Source organism: Thermobia domestica, chromosome 1 (genome assembly GCF_964235325.1).
Source record: "Thermobia domestica chromosome 1, izTheDome1.hap1.1, whole genome shotgun sequence".
In the NCBI taxonomy this organism is placed as follows: domain Eukaryota; kingdom Metazoa; phylum Arthropoda; class Insecta; order Zygentoma; family Lepismatidae; genus Thermobia; species Thermobia domestica.
Genome location: NC_137454.1, coordinates 157,399,219 through 157,422,833, shown reverse-complemented (window position 1 = coordinate 157,422,833; position 23,615 = coordinate 157,399,219). Strand labels below are relative to the sequence as shown.

The window sequence follows — 23,615 nt, the reverse complement described above, 5'->3', positions numbered from 1 at the left end:
AAACATAGTAAACAAACTTTTTTCTTTGAATTATTTGATACGCACCTGCACCTGTTTCACCTGAATAGACGTACCTGCCTCCAATACTTGTAGTATCTGGTGTCGTCCTTTAGTAGGCATGTTCAATTTTGCTGTAATTCTCATAGGCAGTTCAGTTGAATAGAACACACGGTGCAATGCATGGCGTTGGATGGTTTGGTGTATGTTCGTCGTGGTATTATACAGTTGGGACCAATACAGGCGTACACATTTAATGAAATGGCAATTACGTATGTATGGTAGTGCTGATGGGAACTCACATGAAGCACGACGACTATATCATGAATATAATCGCGTTCTTCCCAACAGTAGTGCTTTTGTTGTTATCGATAGGAGGCTTCGGAAAACAGGTGCATTGCTAAATATGATTCAGTTGGATTCAGCAGAACACAAAATATCTATGTTCTATTAATACGTCATAGTACATAAATTCATCGTGGACAACATCGTGTTCATCGCTTTCTCCTCCAACTTCTCGTTCTAACATTTCCTTCATCATCATTATCTTCCATTATCTTCCAATATCTTTAATCATTCCCTTCCAATATTCTGATTCTGAATAATAAAATTACAGAATATTTTAGCTTAACAATTTCGTGATATCTTGCTACATAAATATTTAATTTAGCAGCCAATTCACGAATCGATAAATGTCTATCTTATTTAAAGAATGTCTCTGATTTCACTGTTCTCATAGCTCACTCATATTGATGGACGCCCATTTCTCACATTACGCTGTACATTGATTTGTCTTCCTTAAAATGCTTCCATAACTGACTTCTTTACAGTATTCTTGTTTGATCATCTTAGATGATTCCTGAGCACTTTGGGCAACTTCAAACAAAATTCAATAGCATTCCTTCTATGATAATTAAAGGTAGATCAGTTTCATCTGCCATTGTAATCCACATTCGAGTTTTACTTTTATAGCGAGCATACAAAGGACATCTGTGCGTTCACTTTACTTACATTAATGCCACGATTGTCTTCATGTTACCAATTATACATCAGTCTATGTTCACGTGCCACAAGTACAGACTTACTTATACAGAATCGATGCGGTTATGCCAGTCCACAAACTTTTGGAAGATACCTTATATGTTACTGGGTGCGTCAAAAATGTATACACACCTTTAACTGTCACAGAAAATTTATTTGCCAGCATAGAAGATTAAAGTTCAAAGAAAAAGTAATAATATGCTTACTTAATGGGTGGCAATAGAATTGTTGGTCTAGGTGAATCTTCAGTTGTGGTGCCGGAACTATTTCAGCGTTCATTACAAAAATCTTCACAGCAAGTGTGACGTGAGAGAGATATAGGTGCTACTATTGTGCAACGCATAATGATAAAAGGTAAGTTGCCTCTATACATTTCAAGGCTGATGCAATAATTAAGTGATGATGACCCATATCGTTTTATGAATAGCTTCAGGAAATGGTTACACGTGACACAGAATTTATAAGTAGCATTGTTTGGTCGGATGAAGCACAATTTAAACTTAATGAAACGGTCACTAGTATAGTATTGTGTACTGGCCTGAGAATAGTACCAACATTACTTTTGAAAGCACTGCGAATTGGACTGATACTATAAGTGGGCGATACTGTGTGTTTTGACGATATTGTAACTGGACCAAAATATCCAGTTACAGTTTTTGCTTGTTGATTAAATTTTCTCTGCCAGTCTTGCAATGTACGGTAATGACAGGTTTTAATACCAACACACTATTACAGGGATGTATGAGCATACGTGGACTAAAATATACCAGGCAAGTGGATAGGACGCAGGTGACCAATTGAGTTTCCTGCGCTCTCTCCTGATCGTTCGACTTTTTCTTAGGGGCAGTGAAAGATGAGCTGTACCTTCTAAACCACATATTCTGGACATACTTTGGGATGAGATTACAACGGTATGAGCAGAAATCCAATTGGACAGTGGTGTGCTAGGTACGGATGCAGCCATGACCAGTACACAGAAATATATCGATGCTAAGGGCCACAATTCTTAACATTTACTATAACCATTATTGGAACATTAAGTTTGACCAGAAACTACATTAACTTTTTTTAAAAATTGGACCGTAGCAGCATTTTCCCAGAAATTTAACCTCGTAATTTGGAAATAAATTTCCTAAGACAGTTCAAAGTGTGTATACATTTTCTACGTGCCCGGTATCTATATCTTTTTTCAAGTATTTAAATATGAAATAGTTTGAACTTTAATATCACCAGTACTTACCTTTGTATTGTTTTGTGGGAAAGGTATAAAGGTGAAGAACTGAGGCTCACTCATGTCAAATTTCATCAAACGTACATCAATATCCGCTGACTGGTTACTGGATCTGAAACAAACATTATTAATAATTGATTAAATTTATTCAGCTGAAAAGTTTATGAAACTGTTTCTTTATTTTGTGGATGCGAATTTTAAATTGTGCTGTTATACATACGTTTTAATTCTTCCTTTGTGACTCTTAACACTTAGTAAGTTTAATTAATCTCATACAGACGCCAATTATAATTCCAATGTATATTGCTGTTCCCTCTCAAGTGGCATAGATTGGTGAATCTTGAACCATATATAGAAAGTAGTAATACAATATGATACAAGACCCAATGCAAAGAAATCGTGAATAGGAGAACAAACGTTGAACTTTTACGCTGCCGCTAATTGACAGCAAGCAAACTATCGAACTGGAAGAGAGGTACACACAGGAAACTGTAAACAATTGAAACGCATCTCTTCGCGTGAGACTTTCATACCAGGGTAAATGTAGTGTAGAGAAGGCCTCTCCGTAATGTATAACAGTTTTCTGTGTCTATCTCAGCAGACTAGAAAGGGACGCGCTGAAAATCAGTTGATGAATTTATAGAAGCTACTGAATAAACTTACTGCTTAAAGTAAAACAGCTGACGATTTGGGTAATGTTAAGCTATTCTAAAAGAGATGTTGAATTCCAAAGTAATCAAGAAACCTAACCCGTTTTAAAGGTATGAAAAAAAAATCGTAGTTACAAAAATGCCAATGCAATGTGGAAAATTTTGATGTTATGGGGAGTGCTGGAACATATTTTCGTTTACAGTAGATTATTGTTCTACTTGTTATCAGAAAAGTTCAAGTGTGACAAACTAATAAGTTCCAAAGGTATATTTGCATGAAGGAACGTGCTTTGGAAATTTCGTTTGCGTACTAGCTTTTCTCTTTAGTGAATGAGATGAAAACAACATAGTAGAAAATAGAAAATGAAATGACATTTTTAGTTTTGCGTCCTTTGTTTATGCTCTTTAGACTGAGAAACCTATGATTTGTGAATATATTGTGATTGAAAACGATAATTATTGTGTATTGGAAATAATAAGTTTTGAGCATATATCAGATTGGACTGGAAATTGGTGAAAACAACGAACATTATTAATTTATTGTTATGAATAGTAAATTTTCTTAATCAGATCAATGTTAAAATAATACCTTTAAATTTTCATTTCTTTCAATATAACTTACAGTTCATTGACTCTCAGATATAAAAGAATTCCTATATAGTGTTGACTCTTTCCCATTTGTTTTTCAATGAATGGACCGCGAGCGTAAGTCCAAAATTACTTGCAATTTTGACGTAATTGAAGACTTTGGGGCAAAAACCCGACAAGTCCAGAAAGTAAAAGTTTAAAGGAGATAGCTTCATAAGGGTTTATCTTCATCCGATTTTCTTCAAACTTGGCGAAAATAAATCGATACGTATTGTTTGTTTCTTTCGGAAAATAGGTTAAGAAGGGCAAAGAGGCCCGTTTCAAAACAGGGTCCCCTTGATTAAAAGGGTAACATTAAAGAAACGAGGTTCTGCCGATGAAAAGATGACTTTAAACTAGGAAATACGGGTTTTGTCTATTCTGCGAGAAAAGGGTTGCAGGAGCAATGGCTCCCTTCGAAATGACAAAGGACCCGCACAATCTTTACGGAAATTTGATTTCGGTGGAATTGCTTGAAACTGTGACATGTTGTAGATATTGTATTCTTGAGAAAAAGTATCAATGGAAACAACCACAAATGTGATAGTTTAGCCACAACTGGGCCAATTTTTCAAACACAGCCTGATGTAACGATATTCTGGATTTCGGTAAAAATGACTGGAAACGTGATATGTTGTAGACACTGTAATCCTGAGAAAAAGTTTTAATGGACATAATCAAAAACCACTGATCGTTTGGCCACTACGAGGCCACGTTTTTGAAAGCATCCGAACATAGTGATATTCTGGATTTCGATAAAAATGACTGAAACTGTGATGTGTTGTAGATATTGTGATCCTGAAAAAACTTTCAATTGGCACAACTACCAATCACTGACTGGTCACTATAAGGGCATTTTTTTAAAAAAAAAAAACAGCAGAAGATAGCAGTATTGTGGATTTCAATGGAATTGCTTGAAACTGTGATATGTTATAGATATTGCGACCTGAGAAATAGTCTCAACAGTCACAACCACCAATGACTGACCGTTTGTCTACTACAGGGCCACTTCTTTGAAAACAGTAGAAGGTAACGATATTCTGGATTTCGGTGTAATTACTTGAAACCGTAATATGTTGTATATATTATTGTTTCGTGTCTTTAAAAATAAGATATGTTAACATTTACTTTGAATATTAAGAATATGAGAATATATAGAATATGAATGTTGAACATTTATATGGATAATATATATTTATATTGATTTGGATTAAAAGGTTCAGGATTGTTAGTTAACAATTTATTGTATGATATTAAAACGATAATACAATTAACAGATTCTGTGTACAGTTATTATAAGGCACAATTTTAAGGCAATATTCATTCCTGTCATTTAGATAAGTGCTATTATCTTATACAGAAATCTACAAACACATACAAACAACAAACAATAATAATGCTTTTAACTGTATGTCTGTTTAGGACCCATTATATAAGATGAAGTTAAGCAATTTGTAACAAGTCTACAACAAATATAAATTACATTTATAGTCGGTAATAATAGTAAAGTATTAAAACTGAACAAATGATACAAAGAAAAAATAAAATTTCTGCCCGTCCGATAAACCATCCTAATCACTATCAGCCAAGTCTAAACCAGGTAGGAATACCATGGTGGTGGTTAATGTGTGTTCAGCCAATATCAACAGTAAGAGTAAAATTGAGAGTTGCAAGAGATAACTTGTCATTTCCAAGTCCGGTATTTATTTATGGCAAAACCACACACTTTCACTTTTTACATTCATACGTCACCTGTTACTTTTCCTTTCAATTTTCCTCTGTTTTTTTATTTAATTTTTACATACTCAAGTTTCTGCCAATGAATTACCTTATATATATATATATATATATATATATATATATATATATATATATATATATATATATATTTGTGTGATATATATATATATATATATATATATATATATATATATATATATATATATATATATAGGGTGGGTGCGCTATATATGGAATACGTTCTTAATATGAAATACCAGACTATTTCGTCTACTATGTGCTGCCGCCGAGAAGACTTTACGTAAACTTGTACACAGTGACACCCTGAGTCTGCGGATGAGTGGAACGATAACAAAACATTTTCTTTTGTTGCAGAATATTTTTCTGAAGAACTTGAGTTTTTCGGACGTACCCTTCCAAGCTGCTGAATGTACGAAAAAGGCATGTATTATCTTTGAGTTTGTGATGTTTAGATTACATATATAGTGTACCATAAGGGCATAAAGATTCAGCACATTGAGAATCACGTAAACGCGTGTAGGAAGAGAACTATCCAAAATAGCAATTTCCCTAATATGGAATACTAGCAGGATCCTAATATGGAATATTCCTAAATAGGTTCATACGTATGTGAACTAGAAGTGAAGAAGAATAACTGAGTTGTAAGTTATATTATAGTCCGCGTCACTCGAATTGGCGTATGGCGTCAACCAATAAACTTGCAGTGCGCTGTTGGCAAACCTTTAGTGAGGTTTCTAATCATTCGTAAATGACCATAAATATGAACAAAATCAACTAGGAAAGATTAAATTTCTTACTGAAGGTTTGGAATCAGCGCACTGCTAGCTTATTGGTTGACTCCATATGCCAAATCGAGTGACGCGGACTGACAGGCCTGACATATTATTTTAGACCGAGCGTCAGCGAACGTCTCCTAGTCAACACGTTTGGCATTTGTGTTGTCTGTCTGTGCGCGATAACTCCTGAACGCGTGAACCGATTTGAATGAAATTTTCACAGATTATTTATTAGTTCAAATGTCCCAAATACCGTGTCGTCTACAGTGCAAAGTGAAGAGAACAGCACGACAATACAGATTGAAATAGTGAGTCTGCTACCACAGCATTACAGCATTGTGAGTCCACAACTACAGCCACAGCATTGCAACACATTTGGTCTAAAGCCAGGTGAGGCTAAAGTAGTTACGAACACTCTACACAAAAATGATTTAGAAGCTGCCTCTACCTCATTACAATGGGCATTTACCTCATCTCTGCAAGCAGTTAAAAAATGTTTAACTTTGCAAGCCCCTCCCCCAAAAATCCAATCGAAACAGCCAAAGATAAGGACATCAAGTGGCTACAAGTTAGAAAGTTAATCTGAAGAGTCAGTGAGTGACTTGAACGAAGATCGTGATAGTTTAAGTGATCCTACTGATGATGAGGAGGAGGAGGAGGAATGTGACATTGTGGTAAATTATGGTCGCTTAGTGCAGGGTAGGGACATTGGTTAAAGTGGACACTTTGTAAAAGATGGTCCCACGACACGCTTCCCATGAAAGATGGAGAAAAATATGTTTGTGGCCAGTGTTTTGCAAAGCAAAACTGAAATTAAAAAATTGTACGCCTTAAAACACACTAATCCAGTATGTTCGAACTTTTTCTTTATATAGGGCATTTTTGTATACTTTATTTGTCCCATGTATTTTGCTTCCCCGAAAATTTCGTTTTACAAGCATTTTATAAACATAGGCCTAATAATGAATAAGTCCAGTCAAGTTCGATAATTATCTTTGTACTACGTAGAATTCTGGTATTTCTGCTGTTTTATATTTTAATTATCTTACGAATGTTATGTATTTTTTGTTTACGTCTTATAGACCTATAGGCCGCAATGCCTACAACGCGACATTTGGATAATTCGAGCATGGACACGATCACTGCTCAGACCGCCCATTCTGAGTGAGGTTTTCCCTTATTTTCCTCAGTCCCATCAGGCGTATGAAGAGATGGTATTTTTCTGGAGGCCGGACCGAGTCCTTTTCAATTCGTAGACTTATATTAAGGGCCTATGTGATTTCGGAGTTCGAAGCTTGAACACTTCATATGCTTCTTTCCTTGAACTAATATCTAAGTAAATTTATTCCTTAAATAAACAAATAAATTGCTCGAATACATCGCCCATGCTCGAGTTGTCTAAATGTCGTATTGTAGGTAGACACATACATTTGTTCTAGTATTTCATTTTAAGAGCAGGTAGTGTTCCATATTAGGAGCGGGGTGTGCCTAATATGGGAAATTGAGTTTCTTTCAATTTTGTAATATTGTAAAAAATCAATAATGTGGAACACACTTTCATACTTGTATTTTGTTTTGCAAAGGTACCACAAGTATTATGATGTATAATATTTTTATTCTGGAATACGCATTTCTGAGAAATGAAGAAGAAACAAAAAGTATTCCATATTCGGTGCCTTTACCCTATATATATATATATATATATATATATATATATATATATATATATATATATATATATATATATATATATATATAGATAGATAGATAGATAGATAGATATAGATATATATAGATATATAGATATATATATATAAATTTTGCAAATAATCGTTCCAAATTATACCATAGTTGTATTAAACATAGGGACATTCCATGTCAAATCAACAAGTCATCAGACTTGATCATCTCAGATTTGTGTAAAAATTGGTGTACAGCTTTATTACAGTGGGAGATGAAAAAATCTCAAATATTATCTCTCCCCCTAAAAGTGTGACCATACAGGGTGTTCAAAAATGTCTAAAATTGCATTTTCTCAGTTACAGTGATTATTAAAAATTCTTATAAAATGGTTAATACGTGCACTAGAGACGTGAAACAAACACCATTGGAAAGCTTAAAGATTGCTCTACAAGTTGTATTATATTGAAAAAACCTGTAAAATAAAAAAATAACACTTCAAAAATTCAAATTAAGATTTGAATTTTGAATTTTGAATTTCGCATAGAAATGTCCCTCTGAATTTGTTCAAAACTGTTTATATTGTAGTCTCATATGTGTACTAAAACACCACAAAGTTGCATTTTGAGCACTCAATGGGATTCGATTCAAAATTTAACATAAAACATATATTGCTCGATATTGACCATGTGAATATCTGGGTTCAGATCGACAACCATTTGCCTGGAGTTATTTACCTGCAACATCAAAAGAATTTATATTCAATTTCATTTGTTTCTTGATGTATTCATTTGAGTTTACACAATTATCTACCTTTGATTTCATATGGAATGTCCCCATAACATTATGATCTTCAGAAAAAGTCTCAATGGGCACAAAAACAAATCACTGGCCATTTGGCAACTACGGGGCCACATTTTTTAAAACAGCAGAATGTAAATATTCTGGAATTTTGGTGGAACTGCATGAAACCCTGAAAAGTCCCATCCCACAATCCAGAAAAGGGATGGGAAGAGTAGTGGCCAATATCATTTAAGCATAGACAACATTTCCATGTTCAACTTGCGGGACAAAGGAAAACCCTGGAAAGCCCTAGACATTTTTTCTCAGAATCTCAACATCTGCAACACATCGTAGTTTCATTCATTTACACCGAAATCAAAAATATTGTTATACTAGGGCTGGTTTCAAAAAGCTGGACCTGTAGTGACCAAACGATTAGTGATTGGTGGTTTTATCCATTGAGACATATTTTCAGGATCACAATACCTACAACCTATCACGGTTTCAAGCAATTACACTGAAATCCAGAACACTGTTTTCTTCTACTGTTTTCAAAAAATAGTCTAGTAGTAACCAAACGATCAGTGACTGGTGGTTGTGCCAATTGAGATTTTTTCAGGATCACAATATCTACAACACATCACAGTTTCAGTCATTCTCATCGAAATTCACAATATCACTATGTTCGGCTGCTTTCATAAACGTGGCCTCATAGTGGCCAAACGATCAGTGATTAGTAATTATGTCCATTAAGATTTTTCTCAGGATCACAGTATCTACAACATGTCACGGTTTCAGTCATTTTTACCAAAATCCAGGATGTCGTTATCTTCGGTTGTTTTCGAAAAACATTAAGCTTACATTAATATCCTGTAATTTTAATAAATCCCTTAATTTGAATAATTTGATTTCTAAGTTCCTTTATTTAAATTCCGAGTCATTACTACGCTTCCCATGTAGAATTTACAGTGTTATGTTTGTTGTACCGTAGAATTTCCAGATAATATGAGTGAACAGTTAATTCGTTTACTAATAACTAAATGGTTCATTTTTGAAAGTTATCGAAGATTTAATTTACTTTCAAATATTGTATTTTCTAAGCAGCGTTTACTAGCTGGTGTTATCGACAGAAAGGGAATAAGAATGCGCTTTCCGATGCTGTATGGGTATAATAAATCCTGACAAAAAGTAAGATTAAAATTTATCGTCTTTTTCTGCATCAAGGCTATATGAGACGTCGACCTACAGCTTAACGTGGAATTCGAACCACAAATCCTGACAAAAGTTTCCACAGTTTCCTTCTTTTTCATCTGCACGGTTATTGTCAAGTTAGTGTCTACACTATACATACTGACACATTCCTCAGTCAGATATCGAACAGGATAAGAACTTAACGTAAATAAACATCTAGGGATAAAAATTACACAATAAAAAATATAATTAGATACTTACTTCACTTTGGCATATTCAGCAAAATAAGAGTTTGCTGCGTAGCATAACCCATATTCAGTTCTAAGAGGATTTTTTTCGAATACGATTTTAGTGTAAAAATCAAGCGGCGACCCTTTTGCTGCTTCAGTTACCTAAATTTTAATAAACAAACAAAAAGAAAAGAAAATAATTTATACAATTGATTGAATGACCACAGAGCGGTCGTTTAAAAATAAAATACATCTGTATATAGGTTGTCAAATAGCGCGTTTATCTCTGTTCAAATTTAACTTAAAAACCCTTCATTAAATTAAGTTAAATGACAAGATAATAGAAGGTTAGTTTACTTTTTTTCTGTTTGGAAGGGGAGATTTCAAACTTTGTAAACCTGAACAAAACGCTTAAGTACTATATGTTTGTCAATACAGTTAAACCAACATGAAACACAACAACATAAAAGGAACAAAGCTTGTAAATATGTGATGTTCTTCCCACATGACGTACATTTGCACAAAACTGAAAATCTTCTACATGGATTGGATTTTACTATCCTATTATCATATAAAAAAGCAAAAGTGATCACATTAATGGTTAATACTATTATTTTTATATCGATGACCTGAATTTACGTGTTAACTCATAACGTTGCTTTTCTCCTTACTAACTGAAATATTAAATGCAAATGAAATTTATAAAATAAAAATTTATAATCCTGTTCATAAATCCAACTCTAAATTTTTCACATTAAAAAATTGCAAATATGCATATATTAGGTAGCTTAAAACGTAATAAGCCTTTGGCATACGAGATAGCATAGCAGGCAAATTTCAATATATATATGAGTCGCAATGGGCCAGACCTAACGTGATTTGACTGATAGTTGAAGCTAGTAGACGTGCAATAAGTGTTATAATTATTGTATCCAGATATGAGGTACTGAGACATAAAAATAAGTGAACCTTCCACAAAACTGTGCTGTATTTAGCGCTTTTTCGTATCTATATGGATAAACGTACGCGCCTTTGACATCTGAGATTCGTGTCCGATCCGCGACGAGGGCTCATGTGGTTCGGATTATGTCCGTATTCTAACGATCGAGAACTTAACTGTCAGGATTTAACGTATCAACCGTATAACCGCTATCTGGCACCGTAACCTTTAATTTATTTCAGTCTCTTGAGAAATCTCTGAATAGCGTTGGGAAGCACATGCCACAATTTTTGGATCATAAACCACGGAAGTTCTACAGCGACGATATTATGTCGTCGGGAATGTGGGAAAGATGATAAAAGAAGTGGTGCATATGCTATTTCATAACATTATTTTGAAATTACAATAACATTGGTTAACAAAGTTTTTCTCACAAGAAATCTGAATAGTTTTCTTAGCTTCGAGGGTGCTAAAGTGGAAAATGAAATCAGTTTTTGTCCATCGTGCTCAGTTTTCTTGTGACATGCTACCCCTCCTTATTGAAATCCTTGAAAATCTGTTAAAACGATGCATATGGTTTATGCTGCCATGGCTGAATTTAAGTAACTTGCAGATTTATTGATTGAAATAAAGTTGAGAGAAAGCGAATACAATCGGGAAAAGTCTAAGAAATTCCGATGTGTGCCCCCGAGATCAAGGAACATACTCCAGAAATGAGTGACGTTTGGTAACCTTGCCGATGAGTCATATTCAATCACATACAATTGCGTTCTGACTCTTGCCATGTGTGTCGCAGCATTGCGAGTTCTGATAGCGTGGAAAGTGGTTGCATGTTTTTCTAGGTTAGTGAAATTTGGGTGTTGTGGTCATTCGAAGAAGAAAAGATGTATAAACGACAATTGACTACCCTTGTGAATAAATGCTACGAACTTTATTTTGGGTGTAAGATTGGAGACCAAGACAAGAAATTGCTCCCCCCCCCCCCACATATACTGCTTGACATGTTGCCTGGGCAAAAGGTTCACTACGTTTGCCGTTCGTTGTTCCCATGATTTCGCGGAACGGATCACACAACAGGCTGTTATTTTTATATAACAAATATAGCTGAAATCACGTCGAAAAAAGAAGAGTGTGCAATACCCGGATTTATAATCTGTTATGACACTTGTATGCCACAGTGAGGGATTACCGTTATCAGTGCCTCCAGAAAATGTGATAGTGAGTGAAAATGAATCTGGTAACGAGCATGAAGGTTCAGAAGATGGGATATCCACTCATGCCGACCCAACATTTAAATTGCCGTGTGAATAAAATATCCCACAGATTTTGACACCAGGTGGTCTCAATGATCCTGTTCGCGATTTAAATTTGTCTAAGCAGCAACCTGAGCTTTTAGCTTCCAGATTGACAGGATGGAATCTTCTTTCTCCCAATGCAAAAGTGAGTGTTTTTCGCGACTGCCATGCTGTTTTTCCTGAATATTTTTCGGAGGAAGATGACGTGTTTTTTTTTTTTTTTTTTTTTTGTAACAATATTGAATCCGTTATGGAGACTTTTGGCCATGCATACAGTGAAAATGAGTGTCATCTGTTTATAGAACCTAGTAAATTGAGTCTCAAGGCAGATCTTTTCATCAACGGGAACGAATTTCCTCCTGTTCCGATTGTTCACGCAGTTAACCTTGAGAAGACTTGTGAGACTTTGAAACTGTTTCTCACTCTTATCCAATATGACAAATACAAATGGAATATCTATGGAGATCTAAAGGTAATTGTTATTCTGTTTGACATGCAGCCGGGGTACACAAAGTACTGCTCCTTTATATGCGAATGGGACATAAGGGACAGCAATCACTATTGTGAAAAAATGGCCTGCTCGCATGAACTGCTACCTGGACATAAAAATGTGGCGAACACTCCTCTTGTTGACCCTAGAAATGTGTATTAACCTCCATTGCACATAAAAGTGGGACTTATCAAAAACTTTGTGAAAGGTATGGACCAAACAGCACGTGATTCATGTATCTGCGACATAAGTTCTCAAAGATCAGTGATGCTGAAACAAAGAAAGCAATATTTGTAAAACCATAAATTATGGAATTAATGAATGATGAGAATTTTGTTGACTTGTTGAGAGAAGTGGAGAAAATAGTATGTCTGTCCCTTGTAAATATGTGCAAGAACTTTCTAAGCAACCATAAAGCAGAGAATTATGACGATATTGCATAGTTCGTTCGCAGCAAAAAACCTGCAACATGAGCATGTAAGTTTATTGTGAAACTACGTCTAACAGCGTAGGGAATCAACATAACTTCTAAGTGGTAAAAATTACGCCCGGAGAAACCTCGGCCTCCTCCTCTTCTACACACTTATTTTGGAGCAAAAGGTTTCGTCGTTTTACAATAAACTTACATACTCATGTTGCAGGTCTTTTGCTGCGGACTGTACATAAACTAATGAGATCATATCACCGTATGGGATGTAACATGTCACTTAACCTTCATTTCCTGAACGACCATTTGGACTTCTTCCCGGATGACCTTGATACCATTAGTGACGAACATGATGAACGCCATCACCAAGATATTTCTCAAACGGAAAAGGATTATCAAGGGAAGTGGAGTGCAGCAATGTTGTATGACTATTGCTGGACCTTAGGACGAGACTTTCATGAGGCAAAGTTTCGCAGGAAATCGGGTAGAAAACATTTTTAGGTAAGTTTCTTAATTTTAACTTGCTTCTATGCTGCTCATTCCTTTGATTTTTTGTGTACTAATACCGATTTTTAAAAACTTTATGTAAGAAACTATTCTTGCGACACCATGTCCCTATGGCAAATACATATAATACGTAAGCTGCCATAGGCATGCACAAAAATCACTTTCATATAAAAACTGACGCCAATGGAGAAAAACTACAATTTGATCTGGATTCATTGTCAAATTATCTTCCAGATACAGTTTATTTTGTTCTTGTGATAAAAACTTTATTATTTTGTGTAAATCAATGTAATTATGTTATCACTTTTGACCTTCAGAGGCTCATTACTTTCTAGACAACCTAGACATTCATTTATATGTTCATTTATTACGTAGCCAAAACCCACTGGTGAAATCCTTTCACCTAAATACATGAAAAAGCCCATACAGATATAGGTCGAAAACAGCGTTGTATGAAAGTTACGCAATGCCGCAAAGCACGAGGAAAGTGTAATTTTGAGGCTGCCTATCTGGAAAACTGTAAGACATATTACAGACAATTAAAGAAATATCACAGGAACTAGTACACTTTCTATCTAAATATCCACGTTTCAGAGTTAGCTGGTACTGGAGCAACGAATCTTATAGAGGGAGCTGAGGTATCAATACTCTGATTTAAGCACGTATAGGGCAAAAAAAAAAGATATATTGTGATAGAAAATGTCTAATTATCGGTTTATTAAGCTGTTATATCTGTACATGAGTATTATCATTTGTAAATTTCACATTATCTCAATTTTAATATCTGCAATGCAACCACACATAACCCAGTTTAACATAAAAGAAAAGTGATTGATAACACTTGCAAACCAAGTTCTAACACAAAATATAATTTAATAACAGTGATCTAAGCAAAATAAACGTCATTAAAAAGATGATAAACAAATAATTTCAGATATACAGAAATCCGAAATGTCGTGTGAAAAGGAACATCAGGGCAAAGGATTTGAAAAAGTATTTACCAAAGAGCGGGTGTAAGAATGTACCTTCACTGACATCTCACTTTTTCTATGTAACAATAAATGCGTTAGATATTGCGAGTAAATTTTGATGAAGGAAAGGATAGAATAAAAAGTTGGGGAAAATGGGAGATTTCGAGTAAAGCCATTAACATGATGTTGTCCACCACGAATTTACGTACTATGACGTATTAATAGAGTATACATCTTTTGTTTCCTGCGTACTACGCTGAACAAGAATTCAGATCACAATATTAATTATTACAGATGCTGGATGTGTTCTCCGTTAGCCTCAACACAATACTCTGCACGAGAAATTCACGTATAATATTGAAACGCATAGACGTATTACGAATCATTACAAATCTATCACGAATCTTTGTTCCAATTCGTGCATTTCGTTTATTTCTGTTTTGTGCAGTATATTTTTGTGGGGGTCTCCACAAATAAATATCCAAAGGATTTAGATCAAGGGAGCGAAGAGGTCGCTGTATTGGTACTCCTCGCCCCATTCAACTGTCTTGGAAGTGATGATCAAGAAATGCACGAACGTCTCACAGAAAATGTGGTGGAGCACTATCATGCATAAACTAAAGTTGAGATTTTCTCGAGAAAGGAACATTTCTCAACCATTCCGGAGGATTTGGTTGAAGGAATTGCATGTATGTTGTACCTATGAGACGTTACGATAAAATTTATGGCCCTAGAAATTCGTCGTCTAATACATCTGCCAGCACATGAACCGAGAATTGATGTTGGTCTCAAGTAGGTAAATTTGCGTCTTTCTTCTATTCCTTGCACATGTTGCAAGTAGTAGTTATACATTTGTTGTTAGCGAAACACTTCCCACACGGTCCCATGAGAAACACCTTCTAGCATTGTTAGCTTTTTTGTACTGATACAAAGATCTTCTTTAATTATCTGAAAAGTTCTCTCTTCTCGATCAGAAGTCAAGACTGTCCGTAGACAGTCCGTAGACTGTCCTTTATGTGGATTCCCATAAGCACGGCCACAAATAAGGGCATATCTGTCATTTCATTAAATGTGTACATCTACATTGATAATATTTGAGTAATACCACACACGAGATGAACATACACGAAATCATCTAACACCACACACTGCACCATGTGTTCTATTCAACTATACTAACAACGAAAATTGCAGCAAAATCGAACACGTCTACTAGAGGACAACACTAGTTGCGTATATTCAGATGAAACAAGCGCAGGTGTGTTTACAAAATACAAGGTTTGTTTACTATGTTTATGATCTTTATACATAAATTGCTTCACTTTTCCCCCTTATTATTCAGAGTTTAATGAGGTTTCGGAATTCGCAAGTTATTTTGATTTTATCTTGAAAGAAATAGTTTAGAATCGAATGGTTTTAACGTGTTAGAAATTGTATCCATTTAAAGCATGAAACGTCAGTAAACGAGACAATGTAACTTTCCTCTAAAGGTGTTAAAGTGCATTCAAAACCAACCTTACTCTAACAAAAATACCAGTATCTTGTCTTCACCTCGTTTCACTTACTACCTTTCCTATTATTTTCCTATTTCTCAGATGTTCCTATTTCACTTTCAACATTCACTTAACTTCTGAACCTTGAGGGTAGAAACTGTGACATTAAATGTAAGCTTTCGTTTCTGTCCTTTTACACCGCTCTAGATTGTATTTACAAACAAGTAGAACCAACTATCATCTTAAATACGCTATTTTTTCGTTTTTTCTCTTAATATTTTTTCATGCTTCTTTACGCCCTCACACACGTGCATACTTTGTGAACATAAATGTAACTTTCTTCCGAGCTACGAACCTATACCCTCTTCACTAAGTACTTTTTCGAAACCTTTGCCCTGATTTGTCTGTTTTTGACAACATTTCGGATTTCTGTATCTCTGAAACCATTTGTTAATTATCTTTTATTTGTATGACATTTTTCTTGCTTATATGACCGTCATCAAATGATACTTAACGTTGGAACTTGGTTTGCAAAGTGGTATCAACCACTTTTCTTTAATGTTAAACTGTGTTATGTATGGTTGCATAATTGCAGATATTAAAATTAGTGATAATCTGAAATTTACACATACTTATGTACACGACATAACAGCTTAAACAAACCGATAATTAGACATTTTATGTCAAGGTGTATCTTCTTTTTTCTATTCATACTTAAATCAGAGTACCGACACCCCAGGTCCCTCTATAAAGTTCATTGCGCCGGTACCACCTAACTCTGAAATATTGATATTTAGATTGAGAATGTACTAGTTCGTGTGATATTTCTGTAACTGCCTTTAATAGTTCTCGAGCTAGGCACCCGCAAAATTACACTTTCCTCGTGCATCGCGGCATTGATTAACTTTGAAACAACACGGTTTACGCCCTTTGTTCATATGGGCTTTTTAAATTATTTAGGTGTGAGGATTTCACCAGTGGATTTTGGATACATAATAAGTGATTTTGGCTACCTTATATATATCAGGTGTTCATTTATTTTGTAGCCAAAAGCCACTGGTGAAATTCTCACTCCTAAATAATATATATAATGCTCATACTTCTGGCTTCGTTAGTCCAATCCTTATAATTTTTAACAAACTTATTCTATCCATCATAGCATCACTAAATTCGACATATGCGCCGTCACCGGACTCTGAACTGGCCTGATCTTACGATTTCATTTCCAGACTCGACTTGGTACTGTAAAGCATTTACAATTTTCTTAATTAAGTCGTTAAATTTATTTGACTGTTCCACATCTATCTTTCAGGTCTGTTAACCTATATTTCCATAGCATCTTGATGATCCATCCTTGAATTTTCTTCGATTCTTGAAAGCATCTCCGAAGGAGACAAGACACGTTTGTTGCGAAGCTCTAATTGATTAACAATAGACATCTAGAACTTTAACTGAATCACAGAAGGATGATGATTTGACGGAATTGGCATTCTGTTTTAATAGACCAAGGGCCAAGGGGGTGATAACTTCCCCCCTAGGGAACTCTTGCCACTATATTAGAAATGTTCGTTAGGGTCCTTAGAATCAAAAAATAGTTGTTGGTCAAAATATAAATGCAACACCTGAGTACTAGAGCCCTTAACCCTTTAGCACTTGTGTATATTTACAGACATCGATGGGATATCTTTAAATGACCGTAGATCGGACCGTTAGTGCAACACTGGAACAAGTTATACCTCGATTGATTTGTAAGACTGTAGGTTTTCAGTTTACGTTATGAACGGGACATTTCTGTGTACAAGGGAAAACTAATTGAGCGATATATAAGAAAATTTCCTCTAAAAACGCCCTTCACGCGATTCTTTTAGTTATTATGTGGCAACATTGCAAACTACGTGAATAATAAAATGTATTTATGTGTCCCATTTCATGTTCAACTTACAATGAAAATTTCATCTTGATCCATCAAATAGCACCAAAGGAAATTTGTTTTATATAGTTTGCATAGAGTTCATAATAATAGATTTTCATGAAAGTACGAGTATGACTTTATGTCAATGTTACGACCGTCAGTCTACACTGGAACAAGTTATACCTCGATCGATTTGGAAGAGTGTAGGCTTTCAGTTTACGTAACGAACGAGACATTTCTGCGTACAAAGGAAAAATAATTGAGGGATATTTAAGAAAATTTCCCTTAAAAAAGTATCTTCTCGCGATTCTTTTAGTTATTACGTGCAACACTGCTAACTAGGTGAATAATAAAATGTATTTAGATGTTCTGTTTTATGTTCAACTTAAATTGAAAATTTCGTCTTGATTCATTAAATATCAGCAGAGGAGATATGTATTTTATAGTCTTCACAGGGCTCGTAATAATGGATTTTCATAGAATTACGAGTATGATTTTGTGTCAATTTACAGTTATTACGTGGTAACACTACAAGCTACGTGAATAATAAAATGTATTTATGTGTCCTATTCTATGTTCAACTTAAACTGAAACTTTCGTCTTGATCCATTAAATAGGAGCAGAGGAAATATGTATTTTATAGTCTTCACAATTTTCATAATAATTCATTTTCATCGAAGTATGAGTATGACTTTCTCTCAATGTTCCGTTTTATTTTTCTATAGAAAAAAGTGATACAAATTATTTTAGTTGATTTTCTCATTCCTTATATTATGACAAATTCCTAGTACTGAGAAATTCGTCTATGGTATAATATAAAGCAATAATTTTACTGTTGTACGGTTACATTATGTTCCTTTGAAAATACTTATTGTTCTGCTATTCTACAATGAATACACTTCCAAAAATGTCTGCTGACATGTGAAGTTATCAAACAACTCTCGAAGGAATTGCGTAGGGCATGTATTCCTATTACATGTGCACAGAGATAATCGCACTTAATATAGTATGTAATATGTAGTTTTTAAATTGCTGTAACATTAAATAATTTGTTATATTCTTTGTGTTCTTGTCTGTCTATAAGCTGGTAATAGTAGCATATTCGCCCTAAAATCCATGTGTTCTCAGTTATTCTGGAAAAGAATGACAAACAAAAACAAGCCAGTCAGACAGACGACAATTGCAAAAAGAAAAAGGATTACTGTTGTGAAAAATCGAAAATTCTGTGTAATACGCTACGCATAAAACGAAATTGAAACGACGACAAATTTCATAAAAAAAAAAAAACTTCCATAAGAACTTTCAGGTCAAAGTATTGCGGCAAGAGACTGGCACTGCAAAACTGCACCGCTTAACATCAAATTGCATCCAAATTCATACAGAATACAACACAAAAACCCGGTCTATCCCTGGGACTACCAAAGTTTCATAAAATTACCACGATTGCTAAGTCAGTCTACTGAATCATGTGAGGCGGAAAATTGTACACTCTTAGTGGATAATTTACTATATTTGGAGCATACTGCTATACGGCAGTATGTAGCAGACATCCTGTTTAACGAGGAGCAGTGCGTATTTGGCTAAAAATAGAGCTAAAATTGGGATCACGAAAAAAGGGAAAGGGAGTTTTATGGGAAACTCTAGTGACATGTGTCACTAGAATAGCTGAACGTGTCACTAAAGGAACACCTATTCGATAGGAAGACGAATCACTACTGTTACAGATTGAAGAAGTGGATTTCATAGCAGCCGAAATGAGGTACCACAACTTGTACCAGATCATCGAGCTGAAATTGTTCATGGAACAAACATACCTAACTATAAATTCATTAAAGGCACAGTCTGTGCAGGTATGACTAAGTGTTTTGTTATTGAAAGACATTTATTGTTACTATGAGCTATTCTTAATCACCACCAACAGGTGTGAGTTAATTCGTGGCCACCCATAGCAGGAGTGCTACGTTCCAAAAGCTCAGATTTACCTAATATCTCATGCAGTATATATTTATCCTTCTAAGTGGAAGCGATATGCAAATCCTCGGAAATTATCACAGCAAATGGGGGAGAATACAGATGAATCTTTTATGACTGATGGTTGGAGGTCATCACCGCTTTGGGAGACAAAATCATACATTGTTGTTTATAATCTAAATATTTGTGAATATGAATATGAGTTTCACATATGGTTGAGTAGAAGTATTAATTCTGTTCTACTTGTGAGATATCTGACGGTTATACCTAGTAGCATCTTATTTGACATCAACCATGGTACATCTCTAGCAGCTGAACAAATATCTTACGTTAAAAATTTGGGGCCACAGGTTTTCCGAAGACTTGGGCCTGTATTACTTGCATCTAAAAGGATTGATATAAACTTGAAAAGAAGATGATGTAAGCCTAAGCTCATGGCATGTAGTAATTTTACCGTGGTAATCCACGAAAGATGTGACGTTTGTCCATGGTGAATAATGAAAGCTCGCAGTAACAATAAAGCTGTTTCAATAACTAAAACACTTACTGACATACCTGCACAGACTGTGCCTTCAATGAATTTATCTTTAGGTATGTTTCTTCGATGAACAATTTCAGCTCGATGATCTGGTACAAGTTGTGGTACCTCATTTCGGCTGCTATGAAATCCACTTCTTGAATCTGTAACAGTAGTGATTCGTCTTCCTATCGAATAGGTGTTCCTTTAATGACACGTTCAGCTATTCTAGAGACACATGTCACTAGAGTTTCCCATAAAACTCCCTTTCCCTTTTATTCGTGATCCCAATTTTAGCTCTATTTTTAGCCAAATACGCACTGCTCCTCGTTAAACAGGATGTCTGCTACATACTGCCGTATAACAGTACGCTCCAAATATAGTAAATTATCCACTAAGAGTGTACAATTTTCCGCCTCACATGATTCAGTAGACTGACTTAGCAATCGTGGTAATTTTATGAAACTTTGGTAGTCCCAGAGATAGACCGGGTTTTTGTGTCGTATTCTGTACGAATTTGGATGCAATTTGATGTTAAGCGGTGCAGTTTTCAAGTGCCAGTCTCTTGCCGCAATACTTTGACCTGAAAGTTCTTATGGAAGTTTTTTTTTTTATGAAATTTGTCGTCGTTTCAATTTCGTTTTATGCGTAGTGTATTTAAGTTGAACATAAAACAGAACATCTAAATACATTTTATTATTCACCTAGTTAGCAGTGTTGCACGTAATAACTAAAAGAATCGCGAGAAGAGACTTTTTTAAGGGAAATTTTCTTAAATATCCCTCAATTATTTTTCCTTTGTACGGAGAAATGTCTCGTTCGTTACGTAAACTGAAAGCCTACACTCTTCCAAATCGATCGAGGTATAACTTGTTCCAGTGTAGACTGACGGTCGTAACATTGACATAAAGTCATACTCGTACTTTCATGAAAATCTATTATTATGAACTCTATGCAAACTATATAAAACAAATTTCCTTTGGTGCTATTTGATGGATCAAGATGACATTTTCATTGTAAGTTGAACATGAAATGGGACACATAAATACATTTTATTATTCACGTAGTTTGCAATGTTGCCACATAATAACTAAAAGAATCGCGTGAAGGGCGTTTTTAGAGGAAATTTTCTTATATATCGCTCAATTAGTTTTCCCTTGTACACAGAAATGTCCCGTTCATAACGTAAACTGAAAACCTAAGTCTTACAAATCAATCGAGGTATAACTTGTTCCAGTGTTGCACTAACGGTCTGATCTACGGTCATTTAAAGATATCCCATCGATGTCTGTAAATATATACAGGTGCTAAAAGGTTAATTGCCCCATGACCCAGTTGTTGCATTTATATGTTGACCAACAACTATTTTTTGATTCTAAGGACCCTAAGGAACATTTCTAATATAGTGTCAAAAGTTCCATTTCCTTGGCCCTTGTTCTATATGGTTGGCCTCGATGTTCAAATTCGATTGAGAATCTACAATTTCTTATTTCAAAACATATTATTATAAGAACACAGTAGCTTAACTCCAATCATTCTCAATATTGACCAAATCAAGTCTAAAGGGTTTCACAAGTCCATTAAAATTGACATTTCCTAAATGACTTGAAGTCGCGACGTTATTCAACAGTTCATCCTCTTATTAACAGTCATATAGGGAAACTTGTCTTTGACCGCTAATACTGCACTACTTAAATTCGTTGCACAGGAACATGAATTGAAGATCCATCCTAACTTTCAGAAGTAATATTCGTATCATGCTCCTCCATCTGACGCTGGGGTCGAAGCACTAATTACAAACAACTGCTACCCTATGTCGCGCAATTATATTTTTCATTTGATGCCCAAATCTCTGGAACTGAAATATTGTATACTGAAATGTTACATTTTCCGAAACAATGAAGCTGGTATATTAACCTTCGAATTTTGTCCCTTATTAAGTCAACGTTGGTCTGCTTGACCTCCAGATCTAATTCCAGGCTGAATTGGGGGAAGATATTTTCGCTTTTTCAGTTTTACACAATAATACAATGCTATCAGTTTCGTACTATGTCTTAGATTCAGTTTATAGGCAAAGTAACCAACAAGAGACGACGTCAATCTCAAAAAGGAGTGCCAGCTAAATGCTTCCATAGCAACAGGGTGACTATAATAAATTTGACTCGTTCAGACTACCCTCCTAAATTTAAAGTTAATTTCTTTACTTTTATTTTGTCCTCATGTTTGCTTTAACAGCATTTCGGATTATGTATCTCTGCGATCATTTATTTAGCATCTTTTGTTTTTATGAAGGTTTTCTTGCTTAGATCACAGTCATCAAATGATGTTTGTTGGTTTACAAGTGTTATCAACCACTTTTCGACATTGAACTGTTATGTGTGATTACATAATTGCAGATATTATAATTGATGATAATGTGAAATTACGATGGGGCTTGAAAAATTCATGAAATCGCCTAGAAGAAATAAAAATTGAAACATATCACTGTAGTCATTAGAAAGGTCATATATTGTGAACCTCCCATTACGTATATGATCATTTTATCATTGTTATTTGTTTGTTACAGGTTCTGTAAGAAAATATGGCGGAGTAGCTAAGGAAATTCGAGAAGAATGAGCTTAGCGGCTTAGCAGTAGAGAAGTTTTTTGTGCTACAAGACAAATCCTATGGAAATGCATAAAGCTTTGCAGGATACTTTGGGGTACACGCTCCTGGATAAACAACAGGAGTAGATGAGGTGTTTTAAGACTGGTCATCATCAGACTGAAGATGAACCTCGCCCAGGCAGGCCTTCAAGTGCAGTGACCATGAAAACATCAACAAAGTGCATGACATGATCATGGAGGATAGTCTCATATCGATCAAAAACATTGTTGCGTGTGTGAGGATGTCGCGTAAGCGTATGGGTGTCATAATAGCAGAATATTTGGACATGCGGAAGGTCAGTGCCAAATGGATCCCAAAATGTTTAAATGCTGACCAGAAGAGAACACGGGTGCAGATGTCACAGGAAATTTTGCAAAACTTTCAAAACTTTGGTGAGTTCTTGCGCAGTCTGGTGACAGATGATGAAACATGGCTGCACTACTATGATCCAGAGACTAAACAGCAATCCATGGAGTGGC

General features: G+C 35.1%; 1 protein-coding gene across 1 annotated transcript in view; it reads right to left on the bottom strand.

Moving 5' to 3' along the window:
- LOC145668725 (uncharacterized) overlaps positions 1 to 23,615 on the bottom strand; it is a 56,305-nt gene that overhangs the window by 18,274 nt on the left and 14,416 nt on the right. Inside the window, exons 4-6 of the mRNA XM_081736884.1 lie at positions 20,529 to 20,678; positions 9,999 to 10,129; positions 2,279 to 2,381 (exon numbers count right to left, since the gene is read on the bottom strand). Of these exons, the coding sequence (XP_081593010.1) occupies positions 2,279 to 2,381; positions 9,999 to 10,129; positions 20,529 to 20,678 (384 nt within the window). The remainder of the gene's footprint in view (positions 1 to 2,278; positions 2,382 to 9,998; positions 10,130 to 20,528; positions 20,679 to 23,615) is intronic.